Raw genomic sequence first — 13,724 nt, 5'->3', positions numbered from 1 at the left:
TTGAGGGCAGATAGCTAGAACTACCCAATACCCCCCGCAACAACTTTGGCGCAAGGTAGCCTGTAAGCTAACCATACTCCCACTAACTTGGTGTTTGTGCAAAGGTAGCGCAGTACTTTTTCCCATACCCCGCACTACTTTGATTTTGCCCAGGTAGCCTGCAGCTACCAATACGCAACACTGTTTTGATTTTGTGCAAGGTCAGCCTGAAGCTACCCATACCCACTACTTTGATTTTTGCGGCAAGTTAGCCTGAAACTACCATACCCCCACTACTTTGATTTTGAGGCGGTAAGCCTGGACTACCCATAACCGTTGCCACTACTTTTGATTTTGAGGCCAGGTAGCCTGGCTACCCATACCCCACTACTTTGATTTTGCGGGCAGGGTAGCCTGGGACTACCATACCCCACTACTTAGATTTGTGGCAAAGGTAGCCTGGGACTACCCATACCCCCACTACTTTGATTTTTGCGGGCAAGGTAAGCCTGGACTACCCATACACCCACTGCTTGATTTTGAGTAGGTAGCCTGGACCAACACATACCCCCACACTTTGGTTTTGAGGTAGGTAGGCCTGGACTAACGCATACCCACTGCTTTTTGATGGTTTCAGTCCAGGTAGCAGAACTATCCACTGGCGGGGGGCCAGTCTGATGGTTCGCCTCCAAGGTAACTAGAGCTGCTGTCGCACTCTGCCACCGCCCGGATGGTTCAGTCGCTAGGGTAAGTTGGAACTCTCGCAATCCCGCTGCTGCCCTCTGATGTCCAGTCCATGGTAACCAGAGCCAATTTATTGAACAGGAGCGTAGCTGGCTATGGTAGAAACCCACTTTGGGCTGAGAGGAGGGCAGAGGCAGACATCTCAGACGTCTGCTTGGGCCTGGGCCAATATGCACGCCTGGACGTTTCTGGCTGCAGCAGAGTTGAGGTACAAGAGGAACGGTCGGAGTGCGACGGAATGAATGGGAACATCGCCTCCGACTGGAAGAGTGGCATTGGGAAGGCTTGCTGCTCCTGTTTTCTTCTCTCAGCTTCTCTGCCTGAGAGAAGAGATTGAAGTGAACTGCAAACCTCAAATGTAACAGTAAAAACTAGCAAGGTTTACTGGCACATGTACTTGCAAAGACGTGTTCCCTATAAATTATTGAATCAAATATCTAATTAAACCCTTGTTTAACAAAAATCCTAATGGATATGTTAGACACAGACATAAGTAAGATCCTTAAGTAGACTGTCCTGGTATCTATCAACGAAGGCTTACATTGGAGAGCTTGTCCAGTGAGCTGAGCGTCCTTCCAGGTGGCTGCAGCAATTGCGGAAGGACCTCGTGGCGGAGGCAATGAGTTGCTACCCTCATCAGTCTGGGCCTGGGCATCTCCTCCAGCCCCCCACGCACCCTAGAGGAAGGAGCTGGAGCTAATCAGGGGCTACCTTGGCCCTTCAGCCAGGCCTCCGCCTTCAACCGTCTCCCGTGGGCATACTGGAACTGATCTTCTCTGAGGAAGAAGAAGAGATGGCATGCTAACTCGATATTCCTTATTATAACCAAGTCCTTTGAACCATTGGACGAACCTCATACTGTACACATTTATGCCTGCATGGGGCAATGAATGGGTCTTCCATTGACATAAGTAAATGATTTACATGAAAGTCTGAGTTTTGGCGTGGTTATCTCAGCTCTGATCGGCTTAGGTCTTTTGTGTTGATGTTGTATCAGATTATTTGATCGGCTGTACTGTTCTGTAAAGTGTAATCTACACACTGTAGAAAAATATGTTTCTTCAGGTCCCCTGTGGGACAAGTTGAGCTAACGTAGGCTTAATGCGATAGCAATGAGGTTGTAAGTAACAAAGAACATTTGCCAGGACATAGACATAAATCTTGATATAATCCGCTGTCCAATTTACCGTAAGCTTTATAGTGAAATAATACCATGCTAGTTGTTTCAGGAGAGTACAGCAATTTTGAACATGAAAAGTTTTAATAACAAATTTTAGGCACATTTGGGCAGTCTTGAATACAACAGTTTTTGAACCGAAATGCAATGGTTCATTGAATCAGGTCTAAAAACTTTGCACATACACTGCTAAATTGGCAACCTGGGCTGGAATAATACATTATGGGTCATGTCTTTAACGTCAATACTTAAATATGACTATGGGACAGTTACGGTGTCTTGTGTCTAAATCAGTGGTTTCCCAATTCTTTCCTTAGGGTCCCTCAGCTGTTTTATAGCTAGCAAACGTGATTCAAACTTGTCAATTAACACAATATAAACATCCTATGGAATAGCAACTGCTATTTGGCAGAAGTTAGCTCCAGGTAGAATGCAACTGGTTATTTGTAGAATACCCAGAAACTGACCTTATGAGAATGGTTTCTTTGTAGAAACTTCAAAAAATTCTTCAAAATAGCACCAAAAAGGGTCCACTATGGAAACAAGCCAAATAACCCTTATTTGGTACTATATATAACCTAATTTATTTTTAGTTGTGTGTCTAGTCACGTTGTAAACATATTTGTTGAAGCCGCACACACAAACATAAATATTCATAAGTGGAAAGCCATGTTTGTTCACAAAAAATGTGCAATGTGTGAAGAATTGCCTGCTCCTGAGGCACAATCTAAAACGGCAGTACTCTCGAACACAAGCCTTCCTTGCCTTCCATATAAAGATTTCTGCAGTGCTTGGCTGAAAGCCACTGTTGTGCTCCCGTCCACGGTGCCTGCCAGTGTAGTGAGTCACTCACTGCGCTGCAAGCTTCTCTGCTGTTTTGTCCATCTCTCAGAGAAGATCCTTCTGCTTAGCCAGGAGAGCATCCAAACTCTCCTTTATCTTGGTCAAGAGGGGGAGAGAGGACGGTTGGGCGAGCGTTAAGATCAGCAACAAATGGAATGCAAACGGACAATATACTTAAACATTTGAACAGTCAGTCTTGACAGGGAATTATTTCATCAATCATGTGAGGTTTTAATGATACACTCCATTGAAGACAAACTACACAATATTACATAATATTAATAATTTAGTTATTCATTTTTTTTTGTTTTGCAGCAGGTTTTTAACTAACAAGGGCATGAGTGAAGTGTGGTTTTGCTGCATACAGTATGATGTGAAGTGGTGGGTTTTGCTGCATACAGTGTGATGTGAAGTGTGGTTTTGCTTGCATCACAGTGTGATGTGAAGTAGTGGTTTTCCTGCCATAACAGTGTTGATGTGAAGTGTGGTTTTGCTGCATACAGTGTTGATGTGAAGTGTGGTTTTGCTGCCATACAGTGGTGATGTAAAGTGTGGTTTTGATGATACAGTGTGATGTGAAGTGTGGTTTTGCTGCTAGCAGTGTGCATGTGAAGTGTGCCGTTTTGGCTGCATACCGTGTGATGTGAAAGTGTGGTTTTTGCCTGCATACAGTGTGATGTGAGGTGTGGGGTTTTGCTGCTACAGTGTGGATGTGGAAGTGTGGGTTTTGCTGCCTAACCAGCTGGCACCTTGGTTCCTTGGAAGTTGTGGGAACGTATGTTTTTTAAGTTTCACATTAAGTTGTGGGAATGAAGCCATAAGTTTCCCCGACCGGTAAAACAGAATTACTTTTTAAACATACTGAGAACAGAAGTGAAACGTTTTGCCTGTTTTCTGGAAACATTTTTATGTTTAAGGTTGCGGGAGGTTCTGAAAATGTTTTACTTTGGGGTTTCCTTGCAAAGTTTTCCTGGGAGGTTATATTAAGGCTTTGGAGAACGTTATTCTGAGGGGTTTTAATAAACTTCCTTAACAAACTTTCAACTGAATGTTTTAATAAGACTTTTAATAACACTGCTAGCTTAATTTTGGGTTAACATTTTTGAACTCCAAGCAGCAGATAAGACACAATGGAAATTTCCATTTTAACTTATTCCTTTAATCATACGAACACATTTTAATTTTGTTCCTTTGTTGCAACGGCAAATCAAGTGAGATTCAAACCAATAATCCTTCTGTTCTCGCATACATGGAATTAGTCCAATTGCGCCACCAGGTGGAGCTAGCTATAACATGTTTGTTTGTTTGTTGTTGTGTTTTTAACAGCCCTTTTCTCCGCAACTTTCATGATACCCATTTGCGATACCAATTACTCCCCTAACCCGGACAACGCTGTTTGGCCAAGTGTGCGCGCGCCACTATGGGACTCCGGTCATGGCCGGTTGTGACATCAAGCCTGGGATCTGACACACGGGTCTGTAGTGACACATAAAGCACAGCGATGTAGTGCCTTGGGTTACTAGGCACTTGACGGCTGGTGCAATGTTTTTTGTACGTCTACCAAACGGGTGCAGCCAACACACCTGAAAACACACCTTAATAAAGATGCACTCATGGAGAAATCGCAAACAGTTTAGCATATAAACAGGCTTTTACACATGATATAGTTTTTTGTTAATGCTTAGAACATGAATGTATAATGTTTTTAACTAACATTTCTTAGAACTTCAACCTGAGCATTACTAACATTTTCTTGTGGTTTTTATGTAAAGTTTTCTTAACGCTACTTAGAAAAATTTGAAGAACATGACTTTAATTTAGAACCATGAGGAAACCCGGCAGGAACACGTTATGCTGAAAGTATGAAATTCCCACAACAGAAAGTTGTTCTCTGAAACCTATTTGAGAACATTCGCCAATGTCAAACCAGTTGGAAGAACATTTCATTACCCACTGTAAATTAAATGTACGCAATGTTTGAAACTTTAGGAAATATTCTGTTAAAATAATGAAATACGCAAGATTTTTTTTTTTTTTTTGTCAAAGTCCCTTAAATGTGCTGACAGAATGTTCGCAAAGCCAAGCAACTATCTGCCACCATTCCTGAAAGTTGTGGACAAGTTGTATGAAAAAACCACAGTAGGACAACCACGCTGTCACCAAGCTCTAAGAAACATATGGTTCTCAGAACATTTTGTGCTAGCTGGGTACAGTGTGTAATGAGATTTTTGCTGCATACAGGTGATGTGAAGTGTGGTTTGGATCCATACAGGTGTGATGTGGGGAAGTGTGTTTGGATCCATACAGTGTGATGTGAAGTGTGGTTTGGATCCATACAGTTGTGGATGGTGAAGTGTGGTTTTGGAATCCATACGTGTGATGTGAAGTGTGGTTTGGATCCCTAACCGTGTGATGTGATGTGTGGTTTGGATCCATTACAAAACAGTGGGGGGGTGGGGGAAATTTTTTGTTTGAATGGTGGGTGGTTTTGGATCCATACAGTGTGTGTGTATATATTGTGGTTTTTTGATCCCATACAGTGTGATGTGAAATGTGTGGTTTGGATCCATACAGTGTGATGTGATGTGTGGTTTGGATCCATACAGTGTGATGTGAAGTGTGGTTTGGATCCATACAGTGTGATGTTTTGCTGCATACAGATTCAGTGTAATGTGGTTTTGCTGTATACTTATGTAGGTGAAGTTATATGTGATGCTGACCTCCTCGGAGGCTGGGTTGCCTGCGGCCAGCAGGATCTTTCCCAGCTCCACACATTGCTGTATTGTCTTCCTACGGCCATCCATCTTGGCTTTCAGCTCACCATGCTGTTTCATCATCACCTCTGCAGAAGACGAGTCCCTGGCGGAAGCCACCCCATAGGACAGCGTCAGACAGGAGGGAAGCACAAAATGCAAATGTCAGAAAAGAAGAGTGAAGAGACGGACCTATTACCATTTTCCCTATATCATACTTTCCAGTATGGTTCTAGCAACTGTATTGTAGATACATACTGTAACCAGGCCTGCGAAGTGCAGGTCGGCTCAGCTCAGCTAGTGTGAAAAGAGTATGTGTGAAATGTTAGCCAGGTGCTTGACTAGTGGGTTCTGACAAACCAGCTAAAGAAAGTAAAGTTACGTATGTGATGTATCCTTAAATATAAATGAGGACTACTTAAATACTGTAAACAAAAACAACATCTTTTCCCCTTATTTCCCACAACCAAATTAAACTGAATGGCAGATATTAAAAGAAATTAGGTCAAGGTGACGAAGCATTTTATTTTTAAACTAAGTACAGCTTTATTGCATAACATGAATGGGTCTATCTACAGTATGTGCAAGCCAAGAAGGTATTAGATCAACTAGGGGTGCCTGAAATGGTTACTAAAATAGAAGATAACATATCTATACTGAACAAAAATATAAACGCAACATGTAAAGTGTTGGTCCCATGTTTCATCAGCTGAAATAAAAGATCCCAGAAATGTACCATATGCACAAAAAGCTTATTTTTGTGCACAAATGTGTTTACATCCCTGTTAGTGAGCATTTCTCCTTTGCCAAGATAATCCATCCACCTGACAGTTGTGGCATATCAAGAAGCTGATTAAACAGCATGATCATTACAGAAGTGCACCTTGTGCTGGGGACAATAAAAGGCCACTCTAAAATGTGCAGTTTTATCACACAACACAATGCCAGAGATGTCTCAAGTTTTGAGGGAGCGTGCATTTGGCATGCTGACTGCAGGAATGTCCACCAGAGCTGTTGCCAGATAATTTCACATTCATTTCTCTACTATAAGCCGCCTCCAATGTCATTTTTGAGAATTTGGCAGTATGTCCAACTGGCCTCCCAAACACAGTCCATGTGTAACCACACCAGCCCAGGACCTCCACATCCGGCTTCCTCACCTGCGGGATGGTCTGAGACCAGCCACCCGGAGAGCTGAGGAGTATATCTGTCTGTAATAAAGCCCTTTGCGGGGAAAAACTAATTCTGATTGGCTGGGCCTGGCTCCCCAGTAGATGGGCCTGGCTCCCAAGTGGGTGGGCCTATGCCCTCCTAGGCCCACCCATGGCTGCGCCCAAGCCTAGTCATGTCAAATCCATAGATTAGTGCCTAATATATTTATTTCAATTGACTGATTTCCTTATATGAACTGTAACTTGCTGAAATTGTTGCATGTTGCTTTTATATTTTTGTTCAGTATATACATTACAGATGCATTTCCTTTTTATCCTTAAACTAAGAAGAGCCTATTTATCAAGTCAAGTATCAGAGTTATGAGATGATCAAAATGGCTGACAATTAGCATTTAGTTCAGGTAAGGAGACCTTCCATTACTTACCTGGGGTCGTCCCCTCCAATCTGTCCCATGATGCCCTCCATCCACATGAGCTGCTCGCGCACCACCGAGAAGAACTGCACCTTGTCTGTCACCGAGGTGACCTGCACACGACTGGCCTCACAGGAAACCAGTAACTCCTTCCATGCTGACATCACTTCCTGCTCTTTGCTCATGATGGCCTCAGCCTTCTCTCCGGCATAGATGGTCCTCAGCTGGGCCGCATTTTCCTGCAGCTGCCTTACCTGGAATACAACATAGGACATGCCTCTGTCATTTCAAATCATCAACTAATCATGGTTGGTCTTCAGTTTAGAATACAACCAGGTTAATCAGGTGTGCTAGCTAGGGTTGAGGCAAAAGTATGACTCCAGTCATATGGTACATATGGCACACAATATCTTTCATCTTTGCCACTGTGTCCATATTGGTATTCTATTTACTGCGCTGTGTATCTTGGGGTTAACATCTATAACATCCTCATGCCCTCCAGGAGCATTACTTATTTGAGTGAATGGTGTTAGAGGAGAGCCAAAGTGCATTGACAGTCCTCTAAGGTCAGAGGGGGACATTTCACCAAATCACCTCATCTACACTCACCTGTGGACCCCAGGAAGAGTAGCTGCTGCTATCACAACAGCTAATGGGGATCCTAATCAAATACCAATACCTGTGAGACGAGCAGCTGGAGGGCGTGCTCGAAGGAGAGCATGAGCCTCTGCAGGGTGGCAGGGTTGGCGATGCTGGCTTGGCACGCCCTCACCTCTGGCAACTGCCTCATCTTCCCCGCAGTCTGAGCCAAGACCTACAGCACAGCACAACACAGGACAGACAGCATCATCATCACAAGACCCTCACAAATACAACCTCACACCCGGGATATTCACAAATCTAAGTGTCTACACTGTCTACCAGCACCTCCAACCACTATGATGTTTGATGTAATCTAATATAAATCCAGCCGAACCGTACTAGTGTTTCTCCCACCATTGTACAGGCAGGTCAGGTCTCCCTGCCTAGCTATGTTTCCCTCTGCTTATTGAAAATACTCTTGGGGAACCTAGAAAATAATCTTGGAGAAACACTGAGCTGTACCTCTTTGCAGTCGGTGAAGAACTTGTGCAGCTGGTGTGATGCTGCCAGCATCTGTCTTCGGGTCTCCATGAGCTCCAGTAGGTCGGCCCATGACTCGTTCAGTCCGTCCTTCCACTCAGCTATGGTGGCCGCGTCCGTGTGGCCACAGTCTATCATCTCATTCACCATCTTATTCACCTGCTCCATCCTCTGCTGGCCTATGCTGTTGGTCTCTGAGCAGAACTTGGTGAATTTTTCCTGTAGCATCTGTGAGAGAGAGAGACCAGAATAAGCTTGGGACCAGTTATAGAGGTCAGGTATCGTATTTCACATTTCCATTCCATTTGTCATTTCTATTGCACTTTATTTTGTGTCATTCAGTTGTGTTTTTATGGTGCACTTTGCTGAAACACTCAACTACTCACAACAATGATGTTTATTGAATAAACACATGACAATGTAATTCGCCAGGGACTGATTGTGACCATCCATCGTCGATTGATTGATTCATTGCCTGATTGATTGATAGACTGACCGTGACATGCTCCAGGTCTTGACCCAGCTCAGTGGAGCTGGCAACGGCCTCCCTCTCAGTGATCCACTTCTCTAACTCCTCCACCTCTCTGTTGAGCTGGTACATCCAGTACTGCTGCTCCAGCTTGGTCTTCCTGTGCTCCACCATGTCCTTCAGAGACACATACAGACGGTCTATGTGGGACTGCTGCTTGGTGATCCCCTCACTGTCAAAGAGAGAGAGGGGGATATTGAGAGGGAAACTGACACAGTAGACAGTAAAATAACGGATCATTCACTGAAATTTAGTAGCCTATACAAACTGAGGCCGTTTTATTTTCTGTGTGGTCTATGGTAAAATTCCACCAGTGAATTAGCTGTTGTTTGTGGGTATGAGTTGGAGTATCATTGAAGCATGTGTTTAGATGTAGTTTGAGCCTGGGTGTGACTGTCCGTGCCTGTCTGGGTGCCCAAGCTCCAGCTGTCGCTGACACTGCTGGGAGAGCATGCCCACTGTCTCAGCGTAGTTCTCCAGTGTCGCCTCCAAGGCCAGGTGCTCCTTCAGCAGCTGCAGGGTGCTCTCCTCGTCCTACACAACAGTGACCTCATATTAGGGACAAAATCCAAACCATCAACCATACATGTACATTTTTTTGTAAAAAAACAAAACAGGCACATTATGGTAAAGGTCCTCCGGGAGCACTGTGGACTACTAACCAACGGGCCAGTCTCATACCCACCCTGCCAGTTCAATCTCATGATACCATGCGTACCGTGCCCTTCTCCTCATTGATGAGGTGCAGTTTCTGGCCTGCCAGCCAGGACTCCACCTTGGCTGCCTCGCTGTAGTACTGCTGGGCCTGCAGCACCACATCCAGCATCACAGACCTCCTCTCCGCCTCCAGCCTCAGCACCTCCCACACCTGACGCACATGCCCCGCCCCCTCACGCACAAAGTCAACCTCAGGGGTCCGCAGAGAGGCGATGATCCCCGCTCGGTCCAACACCTCCTCCACCCGTGCTTGGCGCCCCTGCAGATCCCTCTGCAGTGTCTGACGGGCCAATAAGAACCAGGGGTCATGTTTAGCTGGGTAAAAARGGCTCAAAACAGAGTGAAATTGGGAGGCATTATCTGAATTTGTCCAATAAGAGCTCACATTTTTGCTTTCCTTTATAAAAATGTGTGGCGGTGTGTCCTGTTGTGTGGGGACTGTAGTTAGGTCTGAGATGAGCAGGGATAGTTATTCAGTTTATGCTGTGCTGTGAAGAGATAGTGTTGTGTGCTCATATAGAGGTCATCTGTCTCTCACCTGGTTGATCTTGACATGCTGCTGAACACTCTGCAGGTTGTTGCCGTAATCCTTAGAGGAGGCCAGAGGAAGCCGCTCCTGGATCCACAGCTATAACAAATCATCAAACTGTGGTCAGTGACAGTCTGTACATACCTATCTCATTGAGAGGAGACCGTGATGGTTTAATTGATAAAGAATGGGAGACATCGTCAACCTTTGACCACAGAACATAAGAACTATTTAGAAAAGCATATTAGAGACCTTAAGAGGCTATAGGACAGAAAATAACAGAATAGATGGAGAGATAAAGGTGGAGAGAGGGAGAGAGGGAAAGATGCCACGGAGAGAGGGAAGTATATTTTGCATGTGGAGGTGTCACCGGCTGGAGCGCCCTTATGTACAGTACCAGTCAAACGTTTAGAAACACCTACTCATTCAAGGGTTTTTCTTTATTTTTTACTATTTTTTACATTGTAGAATAATAGTAAAGACATCAAAACTATGAAATAACACATATGGAATAATGTAGTAACCAAAAAAGTGTTAAAAGTAATCAAAATATATTTTATATTTGAGATTCTTCAAAGTAGCCACCCTTTGCCTTGATGACAGCTTTGCACTCTCTTGGCATTCTCTCAACCAGCTTCACCTGGAATGCTTTTCCAAAAGTCTTGAAGGAGTTCCCACATATGCTGAGCACTTGTTGGCTCTTTTTCCTTCACTCTTTGGTCAAACTCATCCCAAACCATCTCAATTGTTTGAGCTGTTCTTGCCATAATATGGACTTGATCTTTTACCACATCTTCTGTATACCACCCCTACCTTGTCACAACACAACTGATTGGCTCAAACACATTAAGAAGGAAAGAAATTCCACAAGTGAACTTTTAACAAGGCACACCTGTTAATTGAAATGTATTCCAGGTGACTACCTAATGAAGCTGATTGAGAGAATGCCAAGAGTGTGCAAAGCTGTCATCAAGGTAAAGGGTGGAAGAATCTCAAATATAACATATATTTTGATTTGTTTAACACTTTTTTGGTTACTACATGATGTGTTATTTCATAGTTTTGATGTCTTCACTATTATTCTACAAAGTAGAAAATAGTTTAAAAAAAATAAAAAAAATAAACTTGAATGAGTAGGTGTGTCCAAACTTTTGACTCGTATGGAATAAATAAAAAAAATTGTCAAATAAATTAAATCAATCAACATAGGGAAAGAAAGGCTAGAGGCACCAGGGAGTGATGAAGTGTGTCAGTCACTCACTATCTCTTCCTCCAGGTCCTGGGCGACCTGGTGCATCTCTTTGGAGGCCAGCAGGATGCGTCGCCTCTCCTTCAGGGGCTCGATGAGGCGCACGATGCGGGTCTCCACTACGGCTGGCTGCTCGCCCCCTTCTCCCTCCCCACCCTTCACCAGGCTGCCTCGCTGGGGGAGGCACACCCCCTGGAGGGACCCTAGTTCCCCAACGTCCTTGTACAAGTTCCCCATCTGAGACTGAGGGAGGCCAGCCAGGGGGAAAGAGGAGGTCACGTTAGGAATAGATGATGAGAGACTGATGCCCAAACACACAGCACATGGGTTTGAACAGCACTTTGAGCTATTTTCTTGTGTGTGTTGTGTTTCAATGTTATGCAATGTAATGGATTAGCTGGCTTTAAGAACAAACTATACGGTGCATTCTTTCATGTCGACAACCAGCCTAGTGTCTGATGGCAGGGAACTTGGCATGTAAAAGTCAACAACAACGGCTTCTATAGCATTAACAGACATTTGAATTTGAAATATTACATAAATTAATATAAAATGAGTTGAAATGTGTTGTCACAAAATAACTGCTATAGCAAAAATCATGAAAAGCAACCTATAACAGTAAATTGACACCTGAAAGTTATGCAGCTGCTCGTTGAATGTGGGTAGGTGATGAGCCTGCTCCAGCTGGGGGGGCTGTTTCTCCAGGCCAGAGAGCTGGTGGTCCAGGTCTGAGTAGCTCTTCACCACCGGCTCTGGCTTGTTGTTCTCAAACAGAGCCCGGGCCTTGGCCTTGGTGGTGCTCTCCAGGTCCGTCCAGCACTCCCTGATCTCCTCCAGCTTCTGCTGCACCACCGAACGCAGCTCAGGCTTCTCATCGATCAGCTCCTGGCCCTCCTGAAGGCACATAGAGGGGAAGAGGAGAGAGAACAGTGGTTACATATATACCCTACCAAAGTTATTTTCTTAGTTTAGCTTGTCCTAAGTATGGCCACTTACATGGCCAACAATTAATTTAATGTTTGAATAGTTAAATATAAGCTGAGGAAGTTCAGGTGACATGCTGTATTATCGTATACCATTGTCGTAACTGTAAAGCTGCTCTGCTGCTGATACTGTGATAACCTCAAACTCATATGTTAAATCAAGCAATGAACAGTTATATTTCTCAACTGAGAGATGTAATGCTTCCCTCCAACATGTACACTAGTATAATGTCAACTTTCCCTTGGAGGGATGTTACTCACTAGCTGTGCTGATTATTTCCTCATTTAGTACAGTGTGCTGAAAATCTCTCAAATACAGGCTACACAATCTCCATACAATATTACTATTTTGTGCATAATGCCAGAAAATATCAAATGATTAAACCCAAGCCAAATAAGATCAGTTCTTACTAACAAAGCATAGTGTGAAATGTGCAAGARGACTGCAGCAGATTGAAGCATAGACAATGTTTCATGTCTCTCTGCCTATGCATAAGTGACTTGACCATCCGTCATATCAAACTAATGTTTATCAGGGCCATTTTTTTTTTTTTACTTGACCTTAATTTAACTAGGCTTGTCAGTTAAGAACAAATTCTTATTTTACAATGACGGCCTACCCCGGCCAAACCCTCCCCCAACCCGGACGACACTGGGCCAATTGTGCGCCGCCTTATGGGACTCCCGATCATGGCCGTATGTGATACAGCCTGGGCTTGAACCAGGGTCTGTAGTGATGCCTTTAGCACTGAGATGCAGTGTCTTAGACCTCTGCGCCACTCGGGAGCAGAGATTGCACAAAGCTAGGGCAATTTTTGCAATCAGGCTGATTTCAGGTTGCTTTCACATGAATTCCATGGAAATCATCTGTGTCTACACACAAGTCTACAGTGCCTCAATAAAAGGCTAGGGGTCCCAGAGATCCAAAGCATCATCTTTTGAAATCACCACAGAAAGCCACAGCACTGTCTCTGTTTAAAGGTCATGACTCCTAACTAAAAGGTTGTTTCGGGAAAGGGAAGACAAACACCCTTTTATTGACCGCCAATGTTGTGTCTGGTCAAAAACACCTGTTAAGGCAACACCAAGACAACCCCAAATATCCCATAATATTTTGTTCAAACTCTGGGCTATAACAAGTGTGTGGTTCATTTCTGATCTTCGTCCCTGAATCAATGGTAACTCATGAGCAAAGCCACAATAGCCCTGGCAATGCCAAAAGGCTGGTGCCTTGAATGGCTTTAACTCGCACAGAGGCAGGTGTATAACAAAACCTAGCCCCAGGCTGACCTAAAAGAAATAATGCATGGAAAGCCCTAATACACCCCTGGTCTGTCTGTCTAAGCACAACAGTTCCCTGCATTCACTCGAGGGTTTCTTCTTCTAAATCTTGGGCTTTGTGCATGATGTGAGCTGTACGAGGAGATAGATGTGCAGAGAGAGATCAAAGCTTTTCCTTCTCTCTCTCTCCGTCCGTCCGTCCGTCCGTCCGTCCGTCCGTCCGTCCGTCCGTC

General features: G+C 44.2%; 1 protein-coding gene across 1 annotated transcript in view; it reads right to left on the bottom strand.

The window, feature by feature from the left end:
• LOC111950523 (spectrin beta chain, non-erythrocytic 4-like) overlaps positions 1–12,133 on the bottom strand; it is a 29,062-nt gene extending 16,929 nt beyond the window's left edge. The window contains exons 1-10 of the mRNA XM_023968150.2: positions 11,858–12,133; positions 11,240–11,470; positions 9,988–10,077; positions 9,451–9,729; positions 9,136–9,266; positions 8,700–8,904; positions 8,186–8,431; positions 7,761–7,895; positions 7,094–7,335; positions 5,464–5,602 (exon numbers count right to left, since the gene is read on the bottom strand). Of these exons, the coding sequence (XP_023823918.2) occupies positions 5,464–5,602; positions 7,094–7,335; positions 7,761–7,895; positions 8,186–8,431; positions 8,700–8,904; positions 9,136–9,266; positions 9,451–9,729; positions 9,988–10,077; positions 11,240–11,470; positions 11,858–12,133 (1,974 nt within the window). The remainder of the gene's footprint in view (positions 1–5,463; positions 5,603–7,093; positions 7,336–7,760; positions 7,896–8,185; positions 8,432–8,699; positions 8,905–9,135; positions 9,267–9,450; positions 9,730–9,987; positions 10,078–11,239; positions 11,471–11,857) is intronic.
• Between the last annotated feature and the right edge of the window lie 1,591 nt (positions 12,134–13,724).

This window comes from Salvelinus sp. IW2-2015, linkage group LG23, assembly GCF_002910315.2.
Source record: "Salvelinus sp. IW2-2015 linkage group LG23, ASM291031v2, whole genome shotgun sequence".
In the NCBI taxonomy this organism is placed as follows: Eukaryota; Metazoa; Chordata; class Actinopteri; order Salmoniformes; family Salmonidae; genus Salvelinus; species Salvelinus sp. IW2-2015.
This window is presented reverse-complemented; position numbering and strand designations above follow the sequence as displayed.